At 36.8% G+C, this 24,463-nt stretch overlaps 1 protein-coding gene across 7 annotated transcripts in view; it reads left to right on the forward strand.

Annotated features, from left to right (window-relative positions):
- Col19a1 (collagen type XIX alpha 1 chain) overlaps nt 1-24,463 on the forward strand; it is a 327,672-nt gene that overhangs the window by 225,227 nt on the left and 77,982 nt on the right. For all 7 annotated transcript variants that reach the window (XM_058578798.1, XM_058578800.1, XM_058578801.1 and 4 more), the window contains 3 exons: nt 6,976-7,029; nt 17,405-17,446; nt 22,885-22,947. In XM_058578798.1, the coding sequence (XP_058434781.1) occupies nt 6,976-7,029; nt 17,405-17,446; nt 22,885-22,947 (159 nt within the window). The remainder of the gene's footprint in view (nt 1-6,975; nt 7,030-17,404; nt 17,447-22,884; nt 22,948-24,463) is intronic.

Consider the following 24,463-nt stretch of genomic DNA (forward strand, 5'->3'; position numbering starts at 1 on the left):
TATTAATGAGACAGTTTACATTCTGTTTTCTACAAATTCATTAAAATTGCCAGTGTATTTTACACTTACAACACATCTCAATTCAAACTGTCCATACTTCAAGCTTCTAGAGTCATGTGTGGTTAGGGACTACTTAATTGGCAGTGCAGTTCCAACCACTCAAATTGTATGACAAAGATTTTCCTGTTTTGTTTTTCTTTCCATGTTTTTATTAGTGCATTATAGTTGTATATAATGGTAGGATTTGTTGTCATATATTTATACATGCACACAAAATAACAATATAATTTGGCCAACATCATTCCTCAGTATTTCCCCCTTTCCCTCCCAACCACCCCCACCTTCCTTTCCTCTACTTGCATGAGACACAGGTAAAGGGCCCCACCACCACCCTCCTGCCTTTTTTTTCCCTTCTTCCTTTCTAGCTTCTATATATGAGAGAAATATACAACCCTTGACCTTCTGAGTTTGGCCTGTATCTCTTAACATAATGGTCTCAGCTAATTTTCAATGTGAACAAAAACACTTGAAATTATCTATTTTAAAATGAGATAATTTCAGATTTCATGATTCTACATATTAGCCAGTGAATCAAATATGTCCTTGGTAATAAAACCAAATGAACGATCCTTTCTTTATGGAATTTTGGGTATAAACCATAGTTTGCAAGATATTAAGAGGAAAAAAGAGCCCTTTCTAGGAATCTTAAAATTTCACTCAATATGTAATACCTGGTCCATGTTTCCTAAAATAGCCATGGTAATCTCAAATATGAAACATCAAGATCTCTGTGTTGAAATGTAGATGTAATATAAACACTCAAATCTTCTGGTCTCAGAAGTCATATTCAGAGTTTCTAGTGATTTTTTTTTTGTAGAAGGGGAAGAATAGGTGTTGACATCTCCTCACTTACTAAAAGTTGCAGTAGAAGCATTCTCAGAAAAAATAATCCATAATGAAGTTACAACCATTTAATTTACAAAGTGAAATCCCATGAGACACTGAAAAATTTCATTTAGAGCAAATACTAAGACCAAAAAAAAGGATCTTTTTTAAAAAAGGAAGAATTGATTTCTCAAATATTTTCTATCTAAAGAGCATGATTGATTTTTTTTCCTCCCTCGGGATTACAGTGCAACTTTATGCCTTGTAATACTGGTCAAAATCTATCCATGAACTCTTTTCCAACTTGACTGGAACTCACTATAGCCTTGCTTTCAATTAACTAGCCATATTCTTAGATTAATTTAAATCTGTTGGTTTTGTCTTCTATAAATCTGGAAGCAGCAAGCCCTTTGCTCTGTGTAAAACCATTTATAACTAAAATCAAAACCAACAAGCAAGAAATTGGCTTTCCTCGCAGAATTTTTCTTGTAAGAGCAATGATTCCCTGAATTCAGCAAGCATTTGGTGCTGGGAGTGGAGTGGCGATATGGGAAACTTCTAAGTACCACAGCTTGTGTTATGATGGGTTTAGAAGGATTGAAACTCCTGCCTTCATGAGTTTTCATTCCAACTAGGACTGCAGACAGGCACACAAGCCACTATAATCAGTGTAAATGTGCTTTGCTAAGTTATATATAATGTGTTACGGATGAAAACTTATATGAAAAAAATTCATTTTGACATTTAGCTTTTCCAAGCTTTGTTGTTGCTTCATGTTGCCATCCCTGTATCCGAGTTTAGGCTTCATCATTTTTTTAAAAAAATACCAATGGAAAAATAATTACTGACTGCTCTATTTTCTACTGCCCATTAGAACATTGGAAGTGTTTCTTGAAAGTGAGTCCAAATGAGTTTCCAATAACAGACTTTCTATCTGTTCTTAAAGCAAAGCTATTTTTTTTTTGCATAGTTTAAAGAGAGTTGATTATTACAACTTCCTTCACAGAGGTTTTGGGTATTCCAGAGGTCATTACTGAAGTTAATTGGAAACCCACAGGGCTAAAAGCAGTTGTACATAACCTGAAAATATGTATTTGTGAATCATGGGAGAAACTCCTAATAGGAAATTGAAGCGCTATGGTGCATAGAGATAAGTGGCGTCCAGATGGCTCAAGGAGGCTCAGTCAGCAAAGTTATAAAGAACTAAAGGGAGCTTTTAGAGGAAAGGGAGAAAGGAAAATAGTTTTGGGATGAGGTTCAGTGAGTAAGCAGAGGAGTTGACTGAGGAGTTAGAGATCTTGATTCACATAGCTAGTGTGAGATGAGCCAAAAGACCCAAACCCTGATGTGAACATAGAGCCCATGACAAAGAATAGTCAGGGGGGAAAAGGCAAAAGTATGGGTCTGTGAGTTAAGCATATGAAGTGCATTGGCTGAAAAGTGAGAATACAGGTAAGCCCAGGACTAAGTAAGTTTATTTTTTTAACAGAGGACTCTTTTCATCTTTTAAACTTTGGGAATATGCAGCCAATACTGTAACCCTTGAAGAGGATGATGGTACAAACAGTTCATCGTTTTGACACTATACATTTGATAACTCTGGTGGAAGACATCATGGTTTTCTGTTTTCTAGCTCCAGCAAGATTTTAGTCAAAAATTTCTTAAATGCTACTATAATGTACTTAAATGCTGAGAGTTTGTACTTCCCAAATTATATATACTTTTAATTTATTTCATCACATGAGATATGGTTTCTTTGCAGTAGAAAACAACCTCAGGATCTCTACCCATGCTAGGTTTATAGACCTCTCATATAGTTACACATCAGTACAGTTGGGCTCTGACAAGTATGTCTCCCTTGAGTTCATTAACATTTTAAAGCTGCTCTATAGTTGTGTGCTCTTCATATTAACTCAAATGTCCTGTATTTCTCTGTTTTCCCTTTTTTTTTCCTACTGTGACTAAAAGATCTAACCAGAAGAAATGTAGAGGAGGAAAAGTTTATTTGAGGGCTCAGGGTTTCAGAAGTCTTAGTCCATAGAAGGCCAGCTCCATTTCTCAGGGCTCAAGGTGAGGCAGAACATCATGGAAGAAGAGTGTGGCAGAGGGAAGCAGCTCAAATAATGATTAGAAACAGAGAGAGACACTCCACTCTCCAGATACAAAATATATACCCATGAACCACTTTCTCGAGCCACACCCACCTACTGACACTTAATCACTCAGTTAATCCCCTCAGGGGGGTTAATTCACTGATTAGCTTAAGGTTCTAACCCTATAATTTCTCCTCTAAATCTTCTTGCATAGTCGCACATGTGAGCTTTTGGGGGATACCACATCTAAAACGTAACATTCCCAACCCAGTATAAATAGAGTAAAACAGAATTGCACAAAAGATAGAAATTATACAGCTAGGATTTTTGTACAGCCTTGCTGTGGAGTTCTGTTGTGAGCAAGACAAATCTTCAACCAACTTTCCTAGAACTTCTGAGAGCATTAGCCAAGGCTGACATGACTTCTGTAGGTAGCCTGTATGTTGGGCCTGGGTCATCTCACTGTCTTCTTGATGGGTCTTTATAAATGCAAACCTCAGAGAAAAATACCTCTCAAGTGCCCTAGAGCATCTACTAATAACAGTGACACTTGTAAAGCCAGGAGAGCTGTCACTTAGCACAAGTCTTTAACTTCTGCTTCCTTGGAGTTGATTGATAGTCTACAAGACTGACAGCTCTTGCTAAACTTAGACACAAATGACTCCTTGAATCTACTACTGCCATGTTGCAAATCAGAACAGAAGATAGAAAATGAACACATCTGTTGGTAATGTAGCTATAGGACAGCCACCAATTCCAAGACCCCCCAAGGTCTATCCTGTTTTGCTAACCATAAACAGAGAACTGCTCTTGGCATATATGTGCTTAGTGTTTATCCATGGTCATTGCTTTGATTGAGGTTGTTCCTTTCTGACAGTTTCAAAATAACCAGGTGAATCATTGCTACACTTAACCACAGTTAGTGTAGACATATACTTCCTGAACACTCTATGCTAGTGTCTCCTTTCAGTCTCTGCAGGGTTTCTTCAGCCCTCTAGGAGAGTTTGCTTAAAGTACTGCCTGCATATAGACTGTTAGCTGTAAATCTCTATTACATTAATCTTGGAATTTATGGTACCCAAAGTACTCTAGTGACTAAAAGAGTAAGAAAGAAAATGTCATCATAAATGCTCATCATCTGATTAAGTAGTAGAGCCTAAAGCTTCAGATCAAACCCATTTGGAGCAACAACTTTGTGGATATGACATTTTATGGCAAGAAAGGAACATATGAAAATATGGAAGTCACTTTTGAGGGTTTATTAATCTTTTGGGTATCTGAATAATATTGTTCAAACTTTTCTATTGGCCCTTGGCTCTTTTGAGAGGGTTGTGCTCTTGCCATTGTTTTTAGAGGGAGCAGTTTCATTGAGCCACCCATATTTTCTCACCCCACCCCAAGGGTAAACTCAACAGCAAGATCAAAATTCTACATGAGGAACGTATTCTGTGTTTATGAAAAACAGCTATCCTCCACAAATATATGGGCGGATAAAAAGTCTGTTAAGAGTCATACCCACTCACGCAATTCTTTAAAAATTGTCACCATCTTATTGTTTATACTATTTTCATCCACAGTTAATTTTCTGTAGCATGAAACCCCTTCCATACTGTTTGTTCTGCTGCTGTTTTTTCCTTACCGTATTCCAGAGCCCCTTTGAAAGCTCTCTGCTTTTGATATCCCTTGACTACTGCTCTCCCCACAAAGACAGGATTCATTTTGAGTACAGTTGTGTTCCGGAATGTTCAGGCATAATCTCCTGATTTGAGAGAATGCATGAAAATAGATGCAAGGAATACAGTGACTTATCTCCTTCTCTCAGCTACATAGTAGGGCTGTATCTAAAGGCAAAGAGCTTATTTCCTCCCCTCCTGCCCTAAACACAGTACTGGCTCATAAGTACTAAGTACAAGTTCTGTTTATTTTTTTCCAATTTTAGTAGGGTGAGTAGACCATGAAAGAATGATCATTGGTATTTTCTTGGGCTCATAATTTTTATAAATTACTAAAAACAAGATTTTAGTTTGAGAATCTGTCTTTATGTTAAGATAGCAGAATAAATGAGAGGTGACTTGAGCACAATGCTGCTGTTAGCTATTAACCCTGCCACTTAACTGGTGGTCGGACCTTGAGTCAGCTTATAATTTCCAGCTCTCATTTTCTTTATCTGTGAATCATAAATAATGATGATGGTGCATTTCTCGTGGTGTCATTGTAGGGATTTTGTGAGTTTATCCATATAAAACTGTGCATACAATTAGCACTATATAAATGTTGGCTATTATTATTAGATTGATTCTTTTGTTCTTTTCAAAAGACTTTATTATTAATTGTTCATCTATATTTGAGAGCCCTAATTATTAAGACTTTCACTTTTTACTGGAAAGAATGTATGTGAAACTAAGTTTACCCACCCCATCACTGTTCTTTGGTCTGATGGGCCTTATCATCAACACACAGTCACTGAATGCCTGCTATTCATAGACTCCTAAACTACCTGTCAATGCTCTTACCTATGGTGTCTAAAATTCTTCCTTGCCTCATCAAATATTTGCAGAAGGATCAATATGTATGGAACTGCATGTCTTCTGAATTTTGAAAATGAATTATTAACTTGCATTTTCTTGGCTATAAACTATGCATCAACCCCCTACTCAATGATTGCTTTCCTTATTATTTCATCTAACTGACCTAGAATACTTTACACAAAGCTGACTGATAGAAAAATAACACGAAAAATATAATGTCATGAGAACTGTTTTCTGACATTAGCTCTGTTTTTATTTCTGCAAGGTAACAGCATCGTTTGTCTTTCCAATCATATTCAGTTCCATTACTCTTGAGGCCCATTATTTTCTCAAGAGTTATTCCAACCTTCTTTTGAACATCCATCACCACATCCTTGTGTCCTTTATGTTTAGTGGCACAATACAAAGGTTTTATATTTTCAGTCACAAGCCATTCATAAGAAGCACCTAGTATAAGTGTTTGCCAGCATTATTTTTTTTCTATATACCTAAGGCATTTACTGCATTAAGGAATATAGCTAGCAATTGTTCCTTAAATTTTTTCTTCACTTTCAAAGCTTTTATTCCCTTTTAAAAAAAATAATCCTTGTATAATGCTATTGTTGGATTTGTTCAATCCTCCTCTTTCTGTGTCTTATCTCCCAAAGTACTTTGCCTCTATAATATTTTCTCTCTTCTTAGTATTTGAAGTCTAGATGAAATATGCAACCTCTCTTCAGAGACAGCTGAATCTATCTGGCTTAGACTACTTGATCTAAAATAATGCTAAGCTTTATATTTTCTTATGGTCCTCACCCCAAAATGTAATCTCTGGAAAACTCTCCCTCCCTTCCTAGAAGATTTAGGGATGGACAGATGTCTTTACTTCTTTCTTCTCCATCCCAGGCTCTCAGTACAATGCTTAGGAAATATTTCCAGGGCAACTAAAAACTACCAGTGTTTAAATGTGTTAAGTCTGAGATTTTATAGAAGACATCTTTTTCTGGCCCAGAAGTCCATGTGCAGCTCATTTTCATACAACTGACTCAAAAGAGTAAATCAAAAGAAAAATATTTCTCCCATATTTTCTAAGTTAATAACATGTGGAGGCCCACATTTCTATAATACACTGATCAAAGCCCTGGGAGAAGAATAAAATATAAACTGAAGCTACAGCTTCTTCCCTGGAAGATTCTTATGGGTATAATTCCTTTTACTAAAGAACATGCTGAAAGTTGACCTTCTGGTAAAATGTTACATGTTCCCACTTAGGTCCTCTCTTTGGATTCATATAAGACTTAGAAAAATCTTTAGGAACCTGATGACCAGTTAGTGTCTCTATAATTTTCTTGTTAATAGAATATTGGACTAAACAGAATCTTCCTTTTTCTTAACTACATAATTTCAAAGATTCTTAGAAGTATGTTACTTAAATGCACATTGTCTTGGTAAATGCTTATGTATTTATCTTTGATTTGTTTCTAATACAGGGACCTCCTGGATTACAAGGAATACAACAGACTCTTGGTGGATATTTTAACAAGGTATGACTTCTCTTTTCCCACAATTTGTATACACTGAGAGTTTATGATGTTACATGTATTTAAACATCTTTCAATGCTAAAAACTGTTTGCAAAAATTATATATATATATATATACAAAAATTATATATATATATATATATATACACACACACGCACACACACACACATACACACATATTGTGTGTGTATATATATTACTTTACTCCATATATGATCATAAGCTCCGAGTTTTACTTCTATAAATTAGAGATTAATTCAAAGTTCAGTTGTTCAGACATTGATAATGTACTTTGTCTAGTTTCTCTAAAGGCAGAAAGCAATTATTTGCTGCCCAGAAGCTCTGGGTATCACAGCAGGTGTTGGATTTCTTATCAAAACTGGTAGGTGCTGCACAAATCTCAAGCAAATGTTCATACACCATAGGTCAGTAGCAGGAGCCTCCTCCTGTGAGTAGGAGCAGCTTTAAACTTCCCCAAGTTCTTTCCATCACAACTGGGATAAATGGAATGACGATGTGGAGGTCTCTGAGTACAAAAGGCAAGCCCACTGTACTCCTGATTCTGCAAGGAAGCAACAGGGAGAGAACAAGGGTTAGTAACCATATCTGAGACAGAAGTCTAAATGAAATTCTCAATGTATTCATCACTCAATAATGAGTATTTGTGATCTTATCACTTTGTGTGATGTATTATGTCCACTGAGTAGGGCCCTTTTTATTCACAATGGCTCATCACTGATATTATTTCTCAAAGAAAAATGAGGGGAGCTGGGTATGATGGCACATGCTTATATTCCCAGCGGCTGAGGAGGCCAATGCAGGAGGATTGTGAGTTCAAATCCAGCCTCAGCAAAGAAGAAGTGCAAGTAACTCAATGAGACCCTGTCTCTAAATAAAATACAAAATAGGGCTGGGAATGTGGCTCAGTGGTCCAGCACCCCTGAGTTCAATCCCCCATACCAAAAGTAAAAAGAAAAAGAAAAAGGTGGGGACAGTCGCTCTTGTGTCTTCTCTTCCTGTTTTCTGGCTTTTGCCTCCTATAAATTCCTCTAAATACTGTTGCACCTCTCTATTTACAAATCCCAAAGACACTGTGTTCCAGACCAGGCCTTGAAAATAGCTAGTGCTCAAAAAAAAAAAAAAAAGTTAAGTAATGAACTAATTAAATCCTACTTCTTCATTCATCAAATTAGTTTAGTATAAGGACCTAGACAATTTGTGTTTGACAAATTTAAAATTAAATGTGTAGACAATTTGTTGTGTTTTATAAATTTTAGATGGTTATCCTGTCTTATATTTTCTCATTTATTTAGATTTTATTAGAAAGAGTGCTTAGGATATATTTTATGATCCTTTATTAAACATTTTTAAATAAGTCTATACTAGCCTTTTCAAAACATTAGGGCTTGGCACAAGTGAAAAAGTAAGCTAAAAGATATTTTATCTAAATTTAATCAATGTAATGACTCCTAAAATTATAAAATAGGGCTTATTCATGCTTCAAAATAATGAGAATAAGTTGGCTGTCACAAAACAATGTCAGCTAGAAAAACTTAAAACATATACTGTATTACTTTCACCCTTGGTGTAAAATTTACCAAATTGCTACTCAGCTACTTAAATATTTGCTAACACTTGCAAAACTTTTAAAGCTCATATCTTTACAGATCTCCCAATACTACTTTAATATATACTTTATCTTACCAATGAGTCAGTTTTTCCTTAAATGAAAATATATGGAGCCTTTATATTTTAGAGTCTAAAGTTGAGAATGTAAATTTTTAAACTTTAAGGTAGTATTACAAAAAATATGAGCTGAATGAAGCAGCTGAGTGGGGAATCTTGTTAGTTACAAACCAGTACTTGGAACTTGGCTATTGTATCACTTAAAAGAACTCTAGCTATCATTATCGCCATTACAGTACTGAGGCTCACAGTGTTTAGTCCACATGTGTCCTGAATGTGACTTTAGAGCTCAAAGATAACTGAATAAAGAGGAGGGACCACAGCCTTTTTTTTTCCTGCCAAATTCTGCAATTTACAAAAATGTATCAGAAAGTTTTCGACATTGGGAATTAACAGGAGGTAGCTTGACAAACCCTTCATTCTGCTTCCTTCTGAGAGCACTTAGAGCTCTATACTGAGGTCCCACAAGGACAGAGGAGATGCCTCCTCCTTCCCAATCCCACCCCCAGTCCCCACACTGACTGGTGTATCTGCACTGTAACCACCTCCTCCTCACCCGGAGCTTCATAAAGAAAGGGGTGAACTGTGCTGCAATGAGCAAGATGCATGTTTTCATTTGGTGACATCCCCAGCGCCCATCCCCATCTGTTTTGGGACACTGAAGTTGTTTCATTTTGTAATTTGTTGCATGCCTGACGGCCTGGCTATAATAAATGATCACAGCAAGAAGGGGGGCCTGAGTAAAACTTTTCTGGAGATTAAATAATGGACCGTGTATTGAGACATATAAAGTGACACTCCAAGGTTAAAATAATCTTCCCTTTTAAATTGGCATTGATTAATGTGATGTCTGCACTTGAGCCCTGGCCCTCAGTTCCTTCGCTGGCAGCAGCTCCAACAGTCAAGCAGCCCAGATTTTGCTGAAGCAGCTCCCTCAGGGAACATGAATAGCAGAGTACTCATACACATTCCCTCCCTGTTCTAAATTAAAAGATCCATTGTTTGTCTCTGGTCCCTGGAACCCTCTCTTGTCCTTTGGCCCTAGTACAGGAATTGATCTTTTCACCTACAAATTCCCTGTGTCACCTAGAAGGGGAAGTTTAGGCATTAGAAACCCTCTCCCTTCATAATATGAATCAACAAGGGAAGGAAACAAGGGCAGTGAGGAATAGAGGGATAGAGACTTAGCAGTGAGGTCAGGAAGATTATATGTGTGTTCATGTGTTTTTTTGCATGCTCATTTGGAAATGCAATGAATAAAATGTAGAAGATTTCCCTATCTCAAAAATAATTTGCAAAACAGCTGCTCCCATTCTGCAAGATTGTTTGCCAAAACACAACAATGCTGAGCATGTTCTTCCCCTTAAGGAAAATCTGCTCATGATCCAGCAAACTGCTCTTCCAGCTCTGGGGATTTTAATAAAAATTTGATAGGCTCTGTCAACTTCTAAAGCCATCAGCTCCCTACATGGAGGGGAAAAAAAGATAGTGTCATCTGTGACAGCCAAGTACTGGTGGATTTTACATTTGATATTGTTTTTTAGAGATCCACATTGAAAATGCATAGTTGTGTAGCCTTACATTACCACACTTGGTCTCAGCTGTTGGAGATTGATGCCATGCCTCCCAGCAACCAATTCTGGTGTTCACTTCTCCAAATTGTTGATCCAAAAAGAACGCCATTTGCTAGCAAAATAGTCTATTTTTCCTTTCATATATCAAATAATAACTTTATTTTAATATTCACAGTCCAGAAAGAACAAAAAAACTTTATCCAAAATCAAATATTCAGGGTCTTTCCAAGCAGCTAGGTAAGCCCAACAAGAACACATAAAACGAAGGCTTGATTGGAAACACTGCAGGCAATACTTCTGGTCCCAGAAGAGTTAAAGATACACCAAGTCCTAACTTCCTCCCTCTCCCTCTTTGTTGCCCAGGAGCCACTGTCTTTGGGGAGCATCATGAGCTTGGGCAGAGGCTACGTGCTTTCAGATCTTGGTTTGATTAAACAGAGCCCCAAAACTTACCTGGGTCCTCCCCTTCCTTTTCACAACTGATAAAATGTTTTCTTGAAATAAGTCAGAGGTTGAACTTTGGGCCACCCTTTGGTTTCATTTTAAGTTAGTACAACGTTCATAGGCCATATTTTATATTTTAACTTGCTGGGGTTGCCACAACAAAATGTCACAAACTGAGTATCCTGAACAGCAGAAATGCATTGTCTCATAGTTCTGGAGGCCATGAGTCCAAGATGAAGGTCCTGGTAGGGCTGTGCTCTCTCTGAAGGCACCAGGGAGGGGTAAGTTCCAGACTTATCTGTCTCCTAGCTTCTGGTAGTTCTTTGGCCATCTTCATGTGGCATTCTCCCTGTGTGCACATGTCTCTGTGTCCAAATTTCCCTTTTTATAAGGATGTAGTCATATAGGAATAGGAATCCTCCCTACTCTCATTATAGGCTCATCTTAACTAGTTAGATTTGCCATCATACCATTGCCAAAAACAGTTCACATTCCAAAATGTTGGGATTGGGACTCAAACATTTGAATGGAGCTAGGGGTCATCCAGTTCAACCCATAACAGATAACTTCTTGGTGTATTTTGTTTGTTTGTTTTTAACCTTGTGTCTCTTCGTGCCAGAGATATTACAGCAAATTCCCCAAGGGCATAGCTGGGTTATTATTAATGACCCCATGTTGTGGAAGGGAGGACATGTCATTGGTTTCTTTCACGAGTGGAGCCATAGAAAATTGATATTTCAGTTTTGAGGACCTACAAAAATGGCTGTCTCTTATACTTCAACAAGTACATGTCTGGGCACATTCTCTCCTTTCCAAAGAATACACTCTTCAACACAGAGTAGTTCAAGTCCTTCCACTTGCTTGACCATAAGTTTCAAAGTTCTGTTCACCATTTCCCCAAAGAGAACAAAAGACAGTTCTGATGTCCCATAATTCTTGAGATGAGCAGGCAGATTCCCACCTTCACACCATGATCTCTCATCACTTTGTATCAAGAACTTTTAATAAACACATTCAAAACTATGCAACTATTTATTTTTGAAGGCTCACAAGAATTTTGATAATGGCAACAAGGCCTAAAATAATCAAAATAGTATCTGAAATAGAACTGTAGTTCCAAAGACACAAAGGCTGTCTAATATTCTGTAAAGCCTGGTTATTTTCTGATGCCATTGGCTTAGAGAAGGTGGAGAAAAGAATCACATGTGTCAGTGAGCAAATGGTACTGAAGTTCAAGTTTTAATCTCCCTCATTTGTTAATTCAGGAGTGGAGAGTAGCACCAGAGGCCCCTGAGGACTTTTGATTGGTTGGATTTCCTGGCCTAACTATTGAGTAAAGCAACTATAGTGTACTCTAATACATAATAGATGGCCCTGTTGTTTTTCTAGGTATAATAACCTCCAGAAAATCAAGATTCTAGAACGGTGAATCCTAGAGAAAAATGAGAGGCCATCTATCATAAGAATAATAATAATATCAATTATAAACTACTATTTCTTACAGGAGTAGAATGTGAATGACATGGAAGGTACATATAAGGTCTCAAAAATACAGCAATAGTGATCTGAACTGGTGACTACATTTTTGTTGTTTAAACATTTCTCTACATTTATCTATCTATACTTTTAGTGTTTTCTAGCAAATCATGTATCTTTAATCAGAAAATAAAGGGAAACCATGTGGATTAGAATTATTGACTTATTTACTCAACAACAATTTATTGAATGCTTTCTTTTTGCTAGTTACTTAACAAGGCATGGAGGATTCAATTCTAGGTCTCCATGGAGCCTAAATTCTAGTGCAAGAGTTTAAAAAAAAAAACAACTTTAAACAAACACAATTTTAAAAAAAAGCATTATGAGAGGAAAATACAATGTTCAGTGAGAGGGTATGAGAAAGAGATTTATCTGGAAGACTAAGAAGACTAGGAAAAGCACTTTCCAATAGTTGATACTGGAGGGAGGACTGGGTGTTGGACAGAAGAAGAAGAAAAGCCATAGAGTAGTGATCCAGAGGCTGAGATGGAAGGATCTTGGTCCATGTGAGAAGCTGCAAGAAGAACATTATAGCTGGAGCCTCAGAGGGAGAAGAATGGCCCAGATGGTGCTGGAGGGTGTTTGATGCCTCTGTTAAGGCTTTGAAAGAAGTCAGAACATCTAGTAAATTTATCTGTCTGACCGTATGTGGAGAATGTATGTGTCAGGGGATCCAGAATGAATTGCAGAAGGCCAATTGGGCACCCAGTACCATGATCCTGGTGAGACATGATGGTGATCTGCCTGGGATGAAGGCAAATAGCCTAGAGTAGAAATTTGGGGATTGTCAAGGAGACTGGATGGCTGTACATGAGAAGTAAGTAAGGGGTCGTGTTAGGAATGACACCCTGATTAAAGGAAGAAGAGTCCTATGGAAGGGGGAAGGTGAGTGCAGGTTGTCTTGCTTTCCTTGATTTCTTTCAACTGTAAAATAAAATTTCTTGCTCATTTAAAAAGAGAAAATGCAGAATTAAATTGGGAAAGAGTAATTATCATTCTCCCACTTCCGGATTAACCAGTGTTAACCAGTGTTAACAGTATGATGTAACTCTCTTCTCTTTTTTATCTTATATGTGTATTTGTTGCATATTTTTACTTCAGTTTTGAATTTGTTAACTGAATTGCTTCTAGAATTTACAAGTGAATACCACAAGCAGGAAATTAGATATACAGATTTAAAATTCAGACAGAAGCTGCATGATGGGTATATAAACTTGTTTTTGTGTAAATGATGCCTGGACCATGGGGATAGATAAGAGTGCTTGAGAGAAAGTGTTGATTCACATAAGAAAAGAGTCTGAACAGCCAGTTTGCAATTAAAAGAGGGGGGAAAAAAGAGGTGAGAGAGAAAGAGAGAAAGTGGCAGATGCAGCTAAGAGGTCATCAATGCAGAGAAAGCCTTGCCAACAGTAGAGCTGCTTCAGTGGATTGGCTGGAGCCAAAGTCACATTACTATGAGGTTCGGCAAAAATTGGGGATGAGTAAGTGGTATCAGAGCCAAGTGATCTCACCTGAAAAAGTTAAAGAAGCAAGGAAGTGGTTAAGAATTTTACAGTAGAGGTGAAAGGCCAGACTCAGCCTGATTTCAACTCCACTTACACAAAGGGAAACTTTAAAGTGCTAAATAAAGTGAGAGAGAGAGAACAAAGATACACTTGGCCCTCCTTACCTGTCTGTTCCACATCTGAGGATTCAACCAAACATGGGTGGAAAACATTTGTAAAACATTACCTCTTTTTATAATAAAAAATTTATTTGCTTTAGTTATACATTATAGTAGAATGCATTTATGCACTTTGATATAGCATACATAGATGAGATTTAATTTCTCACTTTTCTGAGTGTACATGATGCAGAATCATGTTGGTCATGTAGTCACATATATACATACAGTAATAATATCTGTTTCATTCTACTATCTTTCCTATCCCCACATCCCCTCCCTTCCTCTCCCTTCACTTCCCTCTACCTAATCTAAGGTAATGTTATTCTTCCCTAGTGCCCCTGCCTTATTGTGAATTACCATCCATATATTAGAGAAAACATTCGACCTTTGGTTTTGTGGGATTGGCTTATTTCACTTAGCATGATATTCTCCAACTCCAAACATTTACTGGCAAATGCCATAATTTCACTCTTCTTTAAAGCTGAGTAATATTCCATTGAGTATATATACCATATTTTCTTTATTCGTTCATATATTGAGGGACACCTAGATTGGTTCCATAGGCTAGCTATTGTGAATTGAGCTGCTGTAAACATCGATGTGGCTGCATCACTATAGCATGCTGATTTTAAGTCCTTTGGGTATAAACCAAGGAGTGGGATAGCTGGGTCAAATGATGGTTCGATTCCCAGTTTTCTGAGGAATCTCCATACTGTTTTCCATAGTGGTTGTACCAATTTGCAGTCCCACCAGCAATCCTTGCCACATCCTTGCCTACATTTATTGTTGCCTGTATTCTTGATGATTGCCATTCTTACAGGAGTGAGATGAAATTTTAGAGTAGTTTTGATTTGCATTTCTCTAATTGCTAGAGATGTTGAACAATTTTTCATATATTTGTTGATCAATTGTATTTTTTCTTCTGTGAAGTGTCTGTTCAGTTCCTTAGTTCATTTATTGATGGGTTATTTGTTTTTTTGGTGTTAAGTTTTTTGAATTCTTTATATATATCCTAGAGATTAATGCTTTATTGGAGGTTCATGTGGTAAAGTTTTTCTCCCAATCTGTAGGCTCTCTCCATATGTTATTTATTGTTTTCTTTGTTGAGAAGAAGCTTTTTAATTTGAATCCATCCCATTTATTGATTCTTGATTTTACTTCTTGCATTTTAGGAGTCTTGTTAAGGAAATCAGATCCTAGGCTGACATGCTGCAGATTTAGGTCTATATTTTCTACTATTAGGCACAGGGTCTCTGTTCTAGTGCCTAAATCTTTGATCCATATTGAGTTGATTTTTGTGCAGGGTGAAAGACAGAGGTTTAATTTCATTTTGCTACATAAGGATTTCCAGTTTTCCCAGCATCATTTGTTGAATAGGCTATCTTTTCCCCAGTGAATGTTTTTGGCACTCTTGTCTAGTATGAGTTAACCATATTTATGTGGGTTATCTCTGTGTCCTCTATTCTCTACCATTGGTCTACAAGTCTATTTTGGTGCCAATACCATGCCATTTTTGTTAATATAGCTCTGTAGTGTAGTTTAAGGTCTGGTGTTGTGATGCCTCCTGCTTCACTTTTCTTGCTAAGGATTGCTTTAGCTATTCTGGGTCTCCTATTTTTCCAAATAAATTTCATGATTGTTTTTTTGTTTCCATGAAAAATTTCATTAGGATTTTAATAGGAATTGCATTAAATCTGTTTAATGCTTTTGGTAGTGTGGCACCACGATCAAGTGGGATTCATCCCAGGGATGCAGGGTTGGTTCAACAAAGGGAAATCAATAAATGTAATTCATCATATTAATAGGCTTAAAAACAAGAATCATATGATCATCTCAGTAGATGCAGAAAAAGCATTTGACAAAATACAGCACACTTTCATATTCAAACACTAGAAAAAGCTAGGGATAGTAGGAACATACCTCAACATTGTAAAAGCTATATATATGCTAAACCCAAGACCAGCATCATTCTAAATGGGGAAAAATTGAAAGCATTCCAGCTAAAAACTGGAAGAAGACAAGGATGTCCTCTTTCACCACTTCTATTCAACATCATCCTTAAAACTCTAGCCAGAGCAATTAGACAAAACATTATCTCTTTACTGAATATGTGCATTTTTTTTTCAAGTCATTTTATTTTCTGGTCATATCATTTCCTAAATAACACAGTATACCAACTATTTATATATTAGTTACATTGTATTAGGAATTTTAAGTAATCTTGAGATGATTTAAAGTATAGGGAAAAATATGCATAAGTTATATGCAAATACTATGGCATTTTATATAAAGGGTTAGAGCAACATATTTTAGTATCCCTGGGGAACCCTGGAAGCAATTCCCCATGGATGGTGAGGCATTACTGTATTTGTGTTTTTACCCAAAGGAGAAGTAAATTTTCTTACATCTTTGTGGAGGTGGAGCAAGGCTGAAATTAGGCTCCTGCCCTCCCACAGAGGCTGAGAAACTGGACTCCATCTTTCTTGGTGATTACCTTTCAAAAGAATTGCTCCAGTCCTTGAGAAAGACATTCTAGGGTCATTTAGCCAAAGAGAAGCTTTTTAAAAGATTTACATCTCAAAAAGGTAGGAAATGGATTTACTAGCACAAGTTTTCTAAATTAAGTGCTTTTAAAAAAGGGAGATCAGGGCCTAGAGTCAAAAATAAGTCTATCTAAAGTGTACTTCAGGTTATAGGAACATTAAGGCCATCTTGGTCAGTGCGCACAGACAACATTTATTGGCCTTTTGAAAGAAGGGTTCAAGAATGAAGAGGAAAGCATAGCTTAAGGGAAATGTGTACCCAAGAGACTATGTATTTGGTGTTAAGTTTGGAAAAGAGAAAATAGGTAGACAAAGAGATATTAAAGAATTTTGCCAATTTACTTAATTTTAACAAATTTACCACTTTCATCTAATGGGAATAGGTAACATTAATGAGGAAAAAGTCTAAAAAAGGCAAAGGGTATGTGATTCATAGGAGTTATAGAGGGACAGCTTATTAGCCAAGGTCAAATGCATGGGTTTGTAGATTTGGTGGCAGGAATTTGAAGTACTGCCTGAGAATTTGTATATTTTTTTTCAGTGTGATAATGGGAAAAGTTATCTGCCCAGTGAAATGGAATCAAATTAGTGGTCTGGGGACCACAGAAGCGGAAAACTCAGTCATAGGTAGGGCCAGTGGAAACTTCTAGGTGTGAATGTGGAAAATTGAGGCTTTGCCCCACTAGGTATGGAGTTTCTCAAAAGCCATTTCCTGAAGATGTCACAGAGAAGACAGATGGGGCCTCCAACATATGAGCTATTTAACAGAATATCTAACAGGACTATTTACAAAAGCTGAGAAAGACAAAGATGTCTGCCAAAGCCACATAATATCCATAAAAAGCTGACCCAGTACTAGTAACTGACTGTGCTTTCAAAACTAAATGCATTAAAATTAAGTGGACTTTTGTTTTATTTTTTACCTAGGGAAATGGTGAACTTGGAGCTGGTGACCCTAAAGGAGAAAAGGTAATAAGATTTTTCAATGTGAATTAAAAGGCCCCGTGTTTTGTACCAATCCTGTCTCCCCATCACGGCAGTCAGGTCCCCTTAGCAGTAAGCAAGAGCTTCACCTGCCTCTTGACCAGGCAGCTCCTCAGTAACCACTGCCCAGCAGAAGTTGGCTACAAGAAATGGGACAGATGAAGGGAAAAAGCTATAATGAGTTAAAATAAATTAGAACACAAGATTTGACTTATCATTAGATTTGGGTGAATAGTAGAGGTAGCAAAAAACAGTCCAAAGACCCCTCAGGTGAAATGCCTCAGTCTCAGGCTCCATCCTGTGTGTTTGTAAGTACCAAACAAAGACTGGAACATTTTTGTGGGAACATTTTTTGGTGGGGTTTTAATCTGTACAGCAGTGTTTTAAACAAATAATTATCTCAAAAACAATTTTAAAATAACAGTGCTGATAAATTTCCATTGCATTTAATTATCATCATTCATTAGTTTAATTTTATTAGCTGTGAAGATGACAGATTCACTTTTCTACTAGAAAAGATGTTTCACTCCTGTTTGACTCTAAAATTGCCATGACCTTGGATTCAGTGTGAATGTGCCATTGTCAGAGAAAACAAGAAACCAGCACATTAAATCTACTGAGATGAGTAGAAGGTGGCATGTGAGTGCCACCTTCATTCATTCACCCAGTAAAAACTGTCTTGATTGAGGGCAGGGTATTTCAACATGAATCCAAGAAAATATGACCTCTATACATTATAAATTCCTGCAACCAGACTTTTAAAAACTCATGCATCCCTCACCAGAAAATACTGCTAACAGAGAGTCTCAACAGAAACTAGGAGCTTCTTTTAGATTGGCCATTGAAAATGAAATTTTCTGCAAAATAATTAAATAAATAAAACCTTGACATTCTGAAAGGAATTTAAAAAAAATGATTATATAGCAGTGCAATTCACTATGGGTCTTGGATTTTACTGCTAGTACATTAGCATTATTTCCTGTAACCCAATAGCTTACAGAAACCATAACCCACCATGGCAAACACATTACATTTTAAGCAATTACTACTGGACACATGCAGGCTAAGGGGCAGGGGAGAAAGACATGAAGCTTGTCACATATAACAGCTGAGCAAAGGAGAGCATTGTGACACTTTTAAAGCACTTAAATGATGATTCATTCCTTGAAACAAAACAGCTGGCTTCTGTTTTGCTATATTCATTAGGAAACATATGTTACTTAGGAATTCATAAGACCTCACTGATGAGAAATTTGATTCTGCAAAACAGGTGTATTTCAAACTCTAAGGACCTTTTCTATTGCTCAAAATCTTTTCTAATTGCTTCAGAATCTTAAGTGGAATTAGACAAAGCCAGTGGCATAACTGTTCCCTCTTCCCACCCAAATAAATAACTTAGAAGAGTCTACAGGGAACTTGATGCAGTATCCAATATAACTGTACATATGAAAAGATTTTTAAATTGTAATTAACAGGAAAAAGCCTCTGCCCATAAGTAATACATAAAATAAATTAAAAGTCATAAGTATCACAGCTGCTAAGAGTGAAATCAACTCTACTTATTCACATTCAATTCTTCTCTATTCTGGAAAAATATGTTCTTTTTTAAAATTGCAGTGTTGCTCATGGGTCACCACAGTGAAATTTTAGAACTTCTCTAGTTACTCTCCTGGGTCTTTTGCTTTATGCCTGTGGTGGCCCTAGTGGTCCTGATTCCTGGCTGCACATTAGAATGACCTGGAGAGCTTTTAGGAAATACCTGCTCCATCCCTGTCCTTAGAGACTTTGCATTGGGGTAAGACTGATAGCTTTATCATTTAAAAGTGCTTCAGACAATTCTCACATGCAGCCAGGGATGAGAGCCACTGAGTACTGGAAAGAGCATGAGCTCTGGGATCAAAAGTAAGTCATGGCATTAACAACTGCACCACCTTGGGAATGCCACTTGATTTCTGTAAACATCAGTTTCCTCCATTTAGCTATCAGAGTTCATGGGAGGATTAAAAGCAAATGAGATGAACTTACCAAAAAGCACAATTACAGACACACATGAAGCCCCCATAAAATTTGTTCTTTTCTCTTAAACCTTCTTCCCTCTATTGAGGTCTCTTTTAGTTCTTTTTGGCATTAATTGTTACGATCTTTGGTGGCTTGTCTTGCTCCTCTTTGCGTCTCCCACCACAATTTCAACAGAGAATGGACTCAACTTGTGTTGTAGAATAAAAGATTTAACCAGAGTATCTTAAACATATAAATGACTTATCATGGCTATATTATGTGCCACTTCTTGATGCACTGACCACAAAATAGAGTTACACAAACAGCCTACTCTTCAGAACCCAACATCAAAAAGAGGCGCCAGAAAAGCACAATCAGCATTAGAATGTACGTACATATCACTTCCAGTTTAGCAGCCACTCCCTGTATCAAACATAGTAAGATAGGGAGAATCAGCAGGAAAAACAATTTGGTTTTGACAGTAAATGGCAATGGAGGCCATGCATCCACAGGACCAGTCTACTAGAATTGAAATAATAACTTCTGCTATGTAGCTTGCCTTAGGCTGAAGGGATATGATAAAGGGATCATGTATAAGCAGATAGCTTAAGGAGAAATGCTGCTTTCTAGAAACAGTGGGAAAGGTAGCAGAATAAGGACTCCTAAGAAAATAGCCAGTGTTTTTTTTTTTTTTCTGTTGTTTTCTTTTTTGAGCAGACTATCAGGGGGACAAGATGGAATCTCAACAGCTCATAGCCTTTTAAATAAAATAACACAAAAGTATCAAACTGAAGGAGGATCTTTGCTGATGTTCAGTAAATTCATCACTTATCTTTCAACTCCTATCCATATTAATAAATCATTGAAAATTCATTTTAAATATGAAATGCAACCCCATGTTTATCTGAGATTTGGGTATAAATACTTTTGTTTGCAGAATTTTAAATGAAGGACAATGTCCTAAGGATTGCTCCAAGCCCAGCCTCACACAGCGGCTGTGCCTGGGGACAGACCACACCCTGTTCTGTTCTTGCTGTTTCATTGAAACACTATTTTATATTTGTTCCAATATATAACATCTCTGAATATAATTACTCTTATTCTTCTGCCAACACTTTTCTACCCTCCTTTGATTTTTTGAGCTGAGGTGATTTTTATAAGTAATTTCTAGGTCATTTCCCCACTTTCTCCTTTTATTTTATTAGGTGGGTCTAATTACTAATCTCATTTTTTCTTCACACTTATATACTGGGGATTTTAGCACCTACCTGATGGGTGACATGAAGGTCATTCTAATGCCTATTCATGTCAGTTGTTTATTTCTTCTTTCAATCCTCAACAATGGATGCCTTAAAATATTCACCAACTTCTTTCCTCACTTTGGTTACAATTTACTGTCTCTAAAACAAAATATTTCTATAATGTGTAAGTATAAACTGAGGATATACTAAGTGTTTAGAGACTAGAAGGAAAAATGTTTTTGTATTTTTCTCTGTATTAAGACAAAAACATCTACCTAGCACACTAAATTCTAACTTACATGGGTATAACTTCAAAGAACACATTAAATATTTAAAAATGTGAGTAAATCTAGAGAAGAAATAAGCCATAGCTATACAGGTGGTGTGTGACATAGCAAGAACTATACAGTTGGTGTGTAGATGACCACACTTTGGGAAACCCTGCTGTAAATATACATAGTAACAGGTCCATGAATTGACTATTTTTCCATTTGGTATGTTGGCTTTCCCAAACAGGGCTCTGATGATACTGACGGGAAGACTGGTCATACGAAAAATTAATACTGAGATATAAAATTTTCAATAGAAACTTACAAAACACATTTCATAAACCTAGAAGACTGATTAATGAAAATACAATCATGATTATCCATTCTACAAAATGCCAAAAGATGGATTGTGATAGAAACTATAGAAATAAGTCCAAGATTTGAGAACTGTGATAAATTTGCAGTTGAAGTACTTTGGAGTAGGCAGTTGTTAAAGGTTTCAAAATTAAAAGAGAGAGGTACCTCCACACACAAGGGGGCAGGTTGAAGATGTTCACTTCCTCCTTGGTCATGACAGAGGAAAGCTGAGTGCCCATTAGTGGGGTTGGGATAAGGCTGGCCATCAGCGCATCAGCATGCCATGCAAATTATACCACGAATGAGCAAGATCACACGTATCAACACAGACGGACACTCAAAAACCATTGGGGAAAAAAAGCCACAAATCACTATATATATATATATATATATATTGATTGAATTTGTTTTATATAACAAGAGAAAAAAACATTGGCTATAATGCATTGTTTATGATTCCACATAATGCAGTAAAAAGTACAAACATATGGACTGAAAGATAAATGCCAAATTCATGAAAGTGGCTCCCTCTGGGATATAGAGGAAAATACAAAGAATTTCATCTTTGATGGTAAAGTTTTTAATTACTTTCATTCTAAGAGCCTAGTATATGAAGGTGTGGCTCTATGTTTTCTGTGTATGTGTGTGTGTGTGTGTGTGTGTGTGAAGCTAAAACAAAAATACAACAATGGCAAAAAGGACATATACCTGGAAATGCAGAAATGTAATGGTGAATATCATTGTACAAAAATGCTTCTGAGGTACAAAAAAAATCAGAATTTCATATCTCGTAACAGCTATGTTTAAGAATTAGGTGGTATTCAGAGATCTTGGTAAACTCTGGGAGGCACACAATGCTGAAATTTCTCTGAAGGCCGATTAGTGATATAATTCCTTTCCATAAGTGTTATCTCTCAAATTGTATTTTCTGGAAATACTCTTTATATGTCACATACAAATCCCTCTTCAAGATTTTTGACCAGAACATCCTAGACATTTCTAAGCTGCTGCAGTCACCATACAGATGAGAATGCCTTCTTTGTCCACAGCCAAGCATCTAAGAAGCAGGATAAATGCTGGGGACAACAGAGGGACTCAGTTTTCTTCTCAAGACTCCTGTCTCCCCCTATTCCCCACCCCCCACCTATGAAAAAACAGAAGTGTCTGGAATAAAATGAGTCTGGACAACTGTGTCTTTTAAAGGACCTGATAACTAAGTCACAAAAATATTTTACTTTTTGATACACAAGAAAAAGGTGAATTTTTTCTCCTCTCAATGTTGCTTCCTTTAAAAAATAATTAACATTTTTTCACATTAATTTTAAATATCATAATGAAATGTTATTGATCTCTGAATGATCTAAAGGTATTATAAAGTGCCTGCAAACACACTCAGGCAAATAGCCTAACCAGATTTAGCATTTCACCTTATCCCTTGGACTGTAATAGATAAATTCTACAGTTAGTGGAAGCAAGCAAGATCACACTCTAGTTCTGACAGTCAAAGGGTACCGCTCTACTCTCATGCAAAATCTCTCTTCTGCTTTTTCCTTCAAAGGGTGAAACAGGACTGCCAGGATTTCCAGGGTCTGTTGGCCCTAAAGGACAAAAAGGAGAACCTGTAAGTATTTTAGCGTGGAGGGCAAAGTAAGAATAACAACAACAACAACAACAAAAAGAATTAAAATATTTTTCCAGACCAGCCCCAATTTTCATATATTCTGGTTTGACCCTGCCATAGTGAACAACAGTAGATCAACTCTTTAAGTAAGTATATACTATGCAGGCACTAAGTTCTTTCATGAATTAACTCATTTTATCCATTAAAAAATTCCATGAGATAGGTTATTATTATTTCATTCTTCAGGTGAGGAAAATGAGGCACAGAGAGGTTAAGCGATTTTACCACAGTCACAGTATTGGAGCCATAAATCACACGTAGGTGAGCTAAACTCGGGTTTAAAATCACTAAGTTGCCCTGATGTAACTTACCATGATAGCTGAAATTAATAACAAAGACAGATACTAGTTTATATAAAAAGTTAGAAACATTTATCTATCTGATCAAACAAATGTTCTCAGTATACCTTCTGAAGTTATTTTTTGCAAGATCAAAGGAACTTCCCCAAGCCACTTTTCAATATTGCTGTGGCCAGTTTCTATTAAAACTTAGCTCTTTCGGTGGGGAATTAAAAAACAAAAACACAAAACCTATTATATCACTGTTGTAGTTTGGATGTGAGGTGTCCCCCAAAAGCTCATGTGTGAGACAATGAGAGAAGGTTCAGAGGGGAAATGATTGGGTTGTCATTTCTGCATTTCCAGGTATATATATCCTTAACCCAATCAGTGAATTAATCACCTGAAGGGATTAATTGAGTGGTGATTGAAGGCAGGTGGGGTGTGGCTGGAGAAGTTAGGGCATTGGGGGCATGGCTTTGGGATATATATTTGTATCTGGCAAGTGGAGTCTCTCTCTGCTTCCTGATTATCAAGATGTTTAGTCTCACCTCAAGCCCTGAAGAATGGAGTCTGCTGTCTATGGATTGAGATCTCTGAAAACCGTGAGCACTCAAACTTTTCCTCCTCTATAGTTGTTCTGATCGGGTTCTTAAGTCACAGCAGTGAAAAACCTAAGTAAAACAATCATTTATATTCAAGTAGGACCACCTAAACAGATTAGAGAAAACTTAGTCACAGGATGAGGAGGGGGAGGGGGAGGGGGAGAGGAGAAAAGAAAAGAAAATTTATGGTATTTATATTTTAAAAAAAAAAGGAGCCTTCAAGAATCAGCAAGAATCAGGCTTAGCCTATACTTCATCTTTGATTTTTAAAAAATGCAACACATCTTTTTCAATCATTTTTACTCATTTCCTTGACAGAGCAAATTAGGAATATTGGTTGATCATGGGATAAAAAATGAAAAGGTTACTAATAATTCCTACATGAAAAAATGGAACAGTATGTAGTAAACGTATTTAATGTTAGGAAGTCGATTTGCCCTATGCTTCAGCTCAGCATTTAGGTATCTTTAGCAATAGCGGTAACTTATCCCAGGCAACTTTACGTCAGCACCTACCTATGAATCTTAGTTATCCTACCCCAGGGGTCATGCTAGCCCTTAGTGCCAAGTCCAA

The sequence above is a fragment of the Marmota monax genome, unplaced genomic scaffold (assembly GCF_021218885.2).
Source record: "Marmota monax isolate L192 unplaced genomic scaffold, Marmota_monax_Labrador192_F-V1.1 WCK01_AAM20220418_F8-fsc00091, whole genome shotgun sequence".
Classification (NCBI taxonomy): Eukaryota; Metazoa; Chordata; class Mammalia; order Rodentia; family Sciuridae; genus Marmota; species Marmota monax.